This window comes from Emydura macquarii, unplaced genomic scaffold, assembly GCF_026122565.2.
Source record: "Emydura macquarii macquarii isolate MOO-44397 ecotype Brisbane River unplaced genomic scaffold, CSIRO-AGI_Emac_v2 contig_3374, whole genome shotgun sequence".
NCBI classification, from domain to species: domain Eukaryota; kingdom Metazoa; phylum Chordata; order Testudines; family Chelidae; genus Emydura; species Emydura macquarii.
In genome coordinates this window covers 227,219-236,038 of record NW_027133511.1, presented here as the reverse complement: position 1 = coordinate 236,038, position 8,820 = coordinate 227,219, and the positions used below count along the sequence as shown (strand labels likewise).

Below are 8,820 nucleotides of genomic sequence, written 5' to 3'. Positions count from 1 at the left end.
AAGCTTATGCCCCAATAAAATCTGTTAGTTTTTAAGGTGTCTCAGGACTCTCGTTGTTTTACTATTTTATTAACCAACTGTAGAATACTTGGCAGTCGTTTTGCTGTGAGAATAATATAGACATAGAAATAATAAATGCAACAGTAAATTCACATGACTCCGGCTCTTCTGGGTAATGTTGCTCAGTAATTTGGCTCCTGAACTACTGAGGTCTGAGTATCACTGGACTTGATGATCATAATGGTCCCTTCTGGCCTTCATATCTATGGATCTGGGGGTGTAATGGAAGCTGCAATTGGGAATTTCAACAGGCCCTTTAAAAGTGATGTCCGGCTGAGAGACAAGTATGATCCAGACAGAGAGCAGGCTTCTTTAGAGCTCACCTAGTTAAGCTGCTGCCTGCAAATCTTGTGGCAACATGCAGGGAACAATTCCTGCCAGCTCATACCAGTTTCACTTTATTGGAGGCATTCCTGATTCACATTGGTGAGCGGCGAATCAGGTCCAGCCAGTAGCTAGGGGCTGCACTAATTAGGCAAGTCTATTCTTGTCCCTTTTACAGATAAAGTGCTCCCTACTCTCTTCCTGACTACTTAGCCTGGAAGCTCTTTGGGGCAGAGACTGTCTCTTTGTTCTGTGTTTGTACAGCGCCTAGCACCATGGAATCTAATTCAATGATTGGGGCCATAGCTGATATCACAATGCAAATATCTAATCAGAATAATAGTAGCAACAGCTTCTTCCTGCTGGCTCTTGCTTGTAGTTTACTGCTTTATAAAGTGACTCCCCTGCCTCCACCCCAAACTTCTTCCCCCCACATCCCTTGGGACGGTTATAGTCACTTTGGTTTCCACCCGATGGTCAACCACCATTTCAGCTGTACATTGGAAAAGCCCTCACATCTTCCTACTCCAAGGGTCCCAGCCATTTGAGCTAGAGGAGAATCACCACTAGCATTATCAGTACGTGATCAATGACACACACTTGAATGTGTCTGATTTCCATCCAGTAGGGGTCAGTGATGGTCATATTAGCAATTACATTACACTGTCTTCAATATCTAATGCCCAGCTCCCAGGATCTTACTCGTGCTCCTGTGCCTACCCCTGCCCTCCAACCCCCCACCCCCACCAGGGTACTTGATGCATGTTTCCCCTGCTTGAACCTGAATTAAACTAAAGAACAGAAATCTCAGAGGGGATGATTTTAGCCAAATGCCTTCTCTGCATGACTGAAATTTCACATTTCCGGTTTGTTCTCCCTTTGTATATCAAAATGCTTAGTGATCAGGTGAATGATCTCATTAGCTTTTCTAACCACTACACCTTCTGTCATTTTAGAAAACTTGATAGGATTCAGCATGACCTATCTTTGTATGAGTCCATGCTGATTAAAAGGATAGTTCAGAAATTCCTAAGTGTTCCTGTCCTCTGCCTAATCAGCATTTCCTGGTCCTTCCCCACTGCTGACTGGCATCTAATTGCCTTGATCTCCCTTAGGATCCCATCTTAAATTCAGGTGTGGCCTCTCTTCACCACACTGGCCCCTCCCTTGCTGCCAGAGAGTATAGGGCGAGATCTTAGTTTGCTCAGGCGTGGCCTCATCCAGCCCAGAGGTTTTACCAGCCTTAATAACTAAGGCCTGGTCTAAACTAGAGAGTTTTGTCGACAAAACAGTGCTGAGGTACACACTATAGTCACCCCCACCGACAAAACTGCCCTGTTATTTTGACAAAATAAAACCACCTTGATGAGAGATGTAGGGCTTTTGTGACACGGTGTCAGTGTAGACACTGCGTCCCCTTATAGCGGTGGAAGGGTTGTCATTCTTGTCAATTAAATTAACAGGAAAGCTAGGGAGGTCGCTCTGGGGCCTGGGGCAGCTGGTTCTTGGCTCCTGCCTGGGAGCTGGGATACAGGCGCCCTCCCCAGGATGAGGGCAGGGACCAGGTGGGAGGCAGGCAACTCCCAGCTACATGGCTGGACCAGGAGGGCTGCGGGTGACTGTAGTGCGGCTGGGACCGGGGAGGGGAGAAATCCCCACATGGCTTCCTCGGCTCCCAGCTGGTACCAGGGAGTGGGTGGGGGGTAGTCCACAGGGAACCCGGGCTGAGAGATGGGTCTCTCAGCTCCCCACACTGCCCTTATGTCAGTGGAAGTGCTTCTGGTGAGGACGTGCCCCATCGACCCCAGGAGAGCAGTGTGGATATCGGTCATCATGGTAATTATAGTGGGGGCTGGGAGTCAACATATCTTATGTTGACAAATTTTTGTAGTGTAGACAAGGCCTAAGTGCCGTTCCATTCTTTAAAAGGACTGCGTAAAAACTTAAGAGTTTGCTCCCTCTGTGTAAAGTCAGAGTCGGATCCATGTATTAGTGGCACAAACATATTTTTCACCATGTTTCAGTTTTGTCAGCCCCATGGAGTCACCCCGGAGTCTATGCCAGTTTGTGCATTGCCAACAGCGTTTATTAAATTCCAGTTGCATGGCAGAGGCTTACACTTGCGCAATGCTACTGAAGACAAAGGGTTGCACAAGTGCCACTGAGAGCAGAGCCTGGCTTTGCAGAACCTATGTTATGGGTGAAGATGCATTAGAGGGAAAGAACAGGGCTTTTCCTTTGTCACTCAGAAGGAAATGTATAGGGCTAGCAGTTAGAAGAAACAGCTGTTTACTTGTAAACTCGGCATGTTTAACAAGGAGACACTGAGACACAATGAACATGCAACCCCATGATCAATGCCATTTTCACAGAATCACTTTTCACAAAGAGCTGAACTTTACGTGCCTGAACTAAAGACTTCTGTAATCAGTAGACAGACTCTCACTGGCTTTGGTGTGCTCTGTATCAGGTCCTAAATCGCTTTTACTAGTGTAATCCTGCAGTCCAACGATATTCCTTGGTTTTGCTTTATAAAATATGTGTCTCTTTCACATCTTTCCTGTCTCTTCCCACTTCTGTGCAAACGAAGGCCCTGATTCAGCAAAGGCTGTTAGCCTGCACTTCACTTTGAACATCTCCTAAAGGCCTTTCCTGAATCTGGCCTAACACAAATAATTAATTTGCTTTTTCTTAACCCTATCTGTCTCTTCTGTCAGTAAATTCCCCCTCAGATTGTCAACTTCCTTGATTTCTTTTTCCTTGTGTACTGAAACCATGTTTGGGATAGAATGGAATGTGACTGATAGGTCGCTATGCCTTTCTCATTGAAGGTGCTATGACACAAAGTGCTGTAATTACATTAACGGAAGCTGTAGCATTCGATCCATTACAATACTTGGTATTTATGTAACTACATCTGTATTCTTCCATGCTTTCCTTATTTGGTTGATTGTGATTTCTTAATGCCATTCTGTAATTTCTCAGTTCTTCTGGGTCCTTGATACATGCCTTTTTTTTAACCCAATATTGCCAACCTCAGGTATCCAAAAATCATGAGTTAGGCTCCAAACCATCATGAAATTATTTTAAAAATCATGAGACTTCTTTTTAAAAAAAAACAAAACAAAACAAATGATTGGTCATTTTATTTACCTTTTGAATTTAGGGTGCACTGAAATCACATTTTCAAGCGTTTCTCTGCAACCATTGGAGCTAGAAACTTACTTTTTTTAAACAAAAGCTTAAATTCTCATATAATCACTTGACTCCAGGAGCTGGGGCTTTAAAACAAACACCAAATGTGTTGGCAACATATTTTACCCATGGTTACTTATACCTGGTTCAGCCACATAACCCACATTTTACACCCAGTGGACATAATGCACTAGCTGCACATCTTTGCTTCAATAATAATAATTAATCATTTAACCTTATACAATATGTGATTGCATCTATAAGCAGGAATAAGGTCACAGCATTTCATTTGGAACAATTTCCATTTCCTGTCTGTGCCCTCCTTGTGCCCTCCACCTCAGCAGGATTGTGGTGCTGTGATCAATTACTATGGGGACCAATTGAATAATACATGGGCCCAGATCCTCAAAGGTATTTAGGTGCCTAACTCCTAAGAAATCAATGGGAGTTAGGAGCCTAAACACCTGGGAGGATCTGGGTCATGGTCCCTTTTCTGATTCCCATGCAGTAGGACACAGATACAATTTTGATCTGCAAATATGTCCAAAGAATGTTTAAATAAAAAACAACAACAAAACTGTTTTAATTGAAATTTAAAAAAAAAACCAAAAAAAAAAAAACCCTAAAAAACAGATAGTCACAACTGGGGGCTAAAGCCCCAGACAGTTCTATACTAACTCTTGTCTGTGCTACTTGGTCTCTGGTGGGTCCTAAATCACCTCTGATTTTAACTTCCCAGCTTCAACAAAGGGAGACTCACTATTCCCTTCTCTTTGTGAGGGTCCCAGCAGCTTTTCAAGCCTGGTGGACTAGCTTTAGCATTCACACTTTAGGGATAGAAATTTGCCACCTCTTGACATTTTCCATGGGGACAAACCCATCTGAGTGTCACCGCTGCACAGTCAGTCAGGTGCAGATCCTGCCTTCCTGCCAGCCCCGCCCCTGGGCTGCTTTGCAGTCCGAGCCTTCCTTCTCCATCTGTGAAAGAAGGATCTTTGCCTGGCTTGTGGTTTGAGGGAGCCCCAGAGCCCCGTTCTGCTGTTGCTGTTGCTGCTGCTGCTGCTGCTGCTGCTTCTTCGCCCAGCCCCCACGTTACACAGTTGCTCACCCTGCCTGCAGGCGCCTGTGCTACACTCAGCCACACCAACACCACGCTGATTTATGTCTACAGCTGAGACTACAAATCCCAGAATGCTGCGCTCAGCCCGACGCCATGACACGGAGCAGGGTGACGCGTTGCATGCCGGGGTCTGTAGTCCTTATCTGCGCCTGCGGCGGGCGCAATTTTCCGCAAATGAGGTGGGTCCCTCCGGCTCCGGATAGGCTGCGGCTGGTAGGGGGGCGGGGCAGTACGGAAAGGGGCGCGGACGGGGCGGGGTGTAGTTGATGGGCGAGGGTGCGGGCCTATGGGCTGGCGGCGGTGGGCGGGCGCTGCGGCGACGGTGGGCAGGAGGCGGAGCGCCGGGCTCGCGGCAGAGGCTGTGTCGGACCCGGAGCCTACAGCCGCCTCCTCCGGCCCGTGTCAGCGCGGTGGGCCCGGCCGGACGGTGAGTCTCGGCGGAAACCTCCTGCTCCTTCCTCCCCGTCACCTCCCCGCCGGATCCTCATCCCCCGCCTGGGGCCGGGCCTGCCCCCCCGTCCCCTCCTGGGACCTGGCCCTCACCTCCTCGGACCCCTCACCCCCCCGGCTCCCTCTTCCCGCCCGGGACAGACCCCTCCCCCCCTCAGCCCGATCCCGGGCCTGGTACTGCCCTACTGACCACCCCCTGGCACCCAGCGGACCCCGCCTCCAGCCTCCCCCGTGACCCTCCCATCCCGCCTAGATCAGCCTCAGGCTTGGCATCCCGACCCCCAGCCTGCCCGGCCCCGCCTGGTCTGAGGCCTGGCTCCCTGCTCCAGGTTAGAGACCCCATTCCAAGGCCTGGGAACCCCACCTCGTTATGCTTTGCTCCGTTTCCCCATCCCTCTATCCCTGGGGGCTGGCATGCCCAATACCCCTTTTTCCTGGGTCTTGCTCCCGCAGGAGCTGCGTGTTCCTGGTCTCCCCCCATCTCTGTGGGGCCTGGCATTGCCCGGAGTGGGCTGTCCCTGGCACCCTCAGCCCCACTGCTCTGGCTGGGCCTGGCACCCTCAGCTGGTGTCTGTAGTGGCTGATTCCCCTGGCAGCTTGTCTTTTGGTGTCCTGGTTCCTGTCCTGTGTATGGCTGGAGCCCCCTGTCGCATCTACCTACCGAAGGGGGAGGTGTGTAAACTACTCTACCACTTCATTTCAGTTTCCTTGGGCTCTGGCCTTGATTCTCTACTCCCTGCTCACATTGATTTGTGCAGAGGAGACCCTGTGTTTTGGAGGGAGGATTAGGCACCTTTAATTGGGGGAGGGAAATGAACAATGATAGCACAGCTGCTGGGAGATGGGCGTGAATTTAAATTAGCCACTTTATTGATCTGGGCAGTTAAATCTTCACAGATCTGATTTCTCTCTGCATTTAAAAACAACCATCCCAGAGTTTCCAAAGACGGGTGTGGGCTGAGGAAGAGGGTATTATGGAGGTGGTGGGGAGAAAGATGGGGGAAAGCTTAAGAAGTTAGCCATATGCCTGTTTATTTCTACCTATGCAAATAGCAGTTTTATTTTGCTGGAGGAGCTCAGCCCCACTGGCCCAGGAATGGTGTCTTTCCATGCCAGGGAGTGGCCACACTTGTTCCCAACAGGCCTGACTGTTTTGTTTATATCTGAGGATTTGTGCCTTTTCAGAATAGATAAATCTCTGACTCAAAGGCTCTGAGTGACATTAGCTTCCTGTGTGAATGTTGTACCAGTTATTGCCTCCTTCGCCCAAAGGGCTGTGAGCCGTCTGAAGGGAAAACAGCCTTTATGCTGGAATCTGGCATTCTAAAGTAGCTGCCTTTAAAAAAACAAACAAACCCCAAGTATGGGTTCTTTGTTGGCAGCTTTGAGAATGTAACTGTAATTTTTGTCTGGATGTTTAAAAGGCACTAAAGCTGAGCAAAGAAATTAGGACCCTCCTTTTTTTGTTTGTTTCAGGATCCTGTCCTATCTTGGTACAGAAGATCGGATGGAAGGTGGAAAGGATGGAAGGTTCATCTTGAGGTTGACTCATTCTTCCTTACCCTTCCTGCCCCCCTTTGAAGGGGGAGACAAAAACCTGTGTTCATAGGAGCCTCTCTAAAAGCTAGAAGCTGGTGTTGGTGCTCCTTTCAGACTGGCTGCATGTTTAGTATGCGGATTGTGCCTCTTCACTAATGAGAGGGAGAATGGGAACCCAGGGAAGCCCTGTGAAGAGCTATGATTATCTGCTCAAGTTCTTATTGGTAGGAGACAGTGATGTTGGGAAAGGAGAAATCCTGGAGAGCCTTCAAGATGGAGCATCAGAATCTCCTTACGCCTACAGCAATGGTAAGGATTTTGGAAGGGGTGGTGGGAGGATGCTCTACTCGGTAAAAGTGCAGCCATCATTATAAAGAAGCTATCAATAAAGCTTTTTTCTAATTTACTGAGCAGCTGCTCTAGTTTTTCTTAAAAATAGGTTGACTTTTATTGAGGAAGGGAATTGGACAGTACATGATGCTCAATGGTTATGTCCCATGTTTTGCTTTGTACTTTGGTACAGTTTGGCTTGGTGCTTTATCAGTTCAGTTTAACAGGACTTTCTCTGGTGCTAAAGCAAAAGTGTTGAGTCTGTTCTTTAAAATCGTAAGAATATGCCTTCCAGTGTCATAATGGAGAAATGATCAGAAATGTGTGCTGTGTTACCTCACACATTCATTAGATGTGCAAGTCCCATGGTGTGGTAGGACTGTTCACAAGCATGGCACTTCTTGTACATTATTTAAAAAAAAAAAAAAAACACCTTATTTTGGAGCATTGTTGGAGGGTTAGTACAGGCATTGAACTATACTCAGAGGTAGTACTCAGACACTTCTTCAGAAGAACAATGAGATTAACTCCTATCTAAAGCTTTTGGTGAGTGGCTCTTCCTCCAAAAATCAAGGTTTATAATGGAAACCTTGACAGGCCATTGACTATATAGTGTCACAAGACTAAAAGAGCCAAGGAATGGCGCTGCTCTCTCTCCTGCACAGTAGTTACAATGTAATGCTGCCTGGCAGGGTGCAGGTCCTATGGTGACTTGCAATCTGTCATAGTTCTCTCCATCGTCAGTGCAAAATGCTACCCCAAGGACTTGACAGAAGCAATCTAATTCAGATCCTGGCACACGGCATCTTTGCCAGGATGGGCCTGGGGGCTGTAGCAGTTGGCACTTGGCGTTTAATCTGCAGACAGGAGTCTGAGAGAATCAGGCGCTTGTTAACATGTGAAGTGAGACAGACTGAATTCAGCGTTTGAAGGAGCGGAACAGCTTGACTCCTGACAGTGCTGAGTTCTTATTACACATAGGTAAAACCGGTGCATAAGATGGCTTGGAGAGGGCAGGATAGCAATGAGATCTAGACTCCTGGTAGCAAAATGAGGGGCTGCAGGGGCTGCTCATGTGAGGTACTGGGTACCTGCAAACTCCCATCAAAGGGCTCATTACTCTGCTTTCAGTGAGAATGCTGTGTCATGGTGTACTTTGGACCTAGTGTTGACTGACAAACAAATGAAGGACAAAGCAGGAATTATTTTTGATACCATTTCAACAGGCACTTCTGGGTCTTAAAAATCTAATTAAAACCTTTATTTAATAAAGGCGATTCAAATCAGTTGGAAGCCAGTAATGTAGGAAAAAAAACTAGTGACTCAATAACTTGCCCAGGTTTTTAAATTATAAATATAATTATATTTATATATAAGTAAATATATGAAAGAAACCAATATATCAGGAATTATCAATAAGGCTGTGCCTCATGCACTCAGAACTGTGTATCCTAGGAAATACCACAGTTCTCTTTATTTAAAAAAAAATAAACCAAAAGACCTCGAATAGCTTGAAAACTTCCCCTGGCTGCTTGCTGTGTGCTATTGAACCCATTTTTATGTAGCTAGTTTAACTGTCATATTTTGAGTCTTACTCAATGCTATTGCATTTTTTTGATGTGTCCATTACTTAGTGGTTCATCTTGCTAAATTGCATACCCTGTAGATAATGGGATTGGATAGTCTTGTGATTTGAGTGAATTTAACATTCATGAAAGTCTTGACAATCCTGGCAATCAAATTCCTCTTGCTCCAGAACAGTTAGGCTGCAACTACAAAACCCTGACAGCGTGCATCAACTG

At 46.8% G+C, this 8,820-nt stretch overlaps 1 protein-coding gene across 3 annotated transcripts in view; it reads left to right on the top strand.

Moving 5' to 3' along the window:
- Positions 1-5,064: 5,064 nt before the first annotated feature.
- RAB40C (RAB40C, member RAS oncogene family) overlaps positions 5,065-8,820 on the top strand; it is a 63,227-nt gene continuing 59,471 nt past the window's right edge. For 2 of the 3 annotated variants that reach the window (XM_067534053.1, XM_067534051.1), the window contains exons 1-2: positions 5,065-5,126; positions 6,626-6,997. In XM_067534053.1, coding sequence (XP_067390154.1) covers positions 6,844-6,997 — 154 coding nt within the window. In that variant the 5' untranslated portion in view covers positions 5,065-5,126; positions 6,626-6,843. Of the gene's footprint in view, positions 5,127-5,602; positions 5,822-6,625; positions 6,998-8,820 lie in introns of all 3 variants that reach the window. The other variant, XM_067534052.1, reaches the window with a different exon arrangement.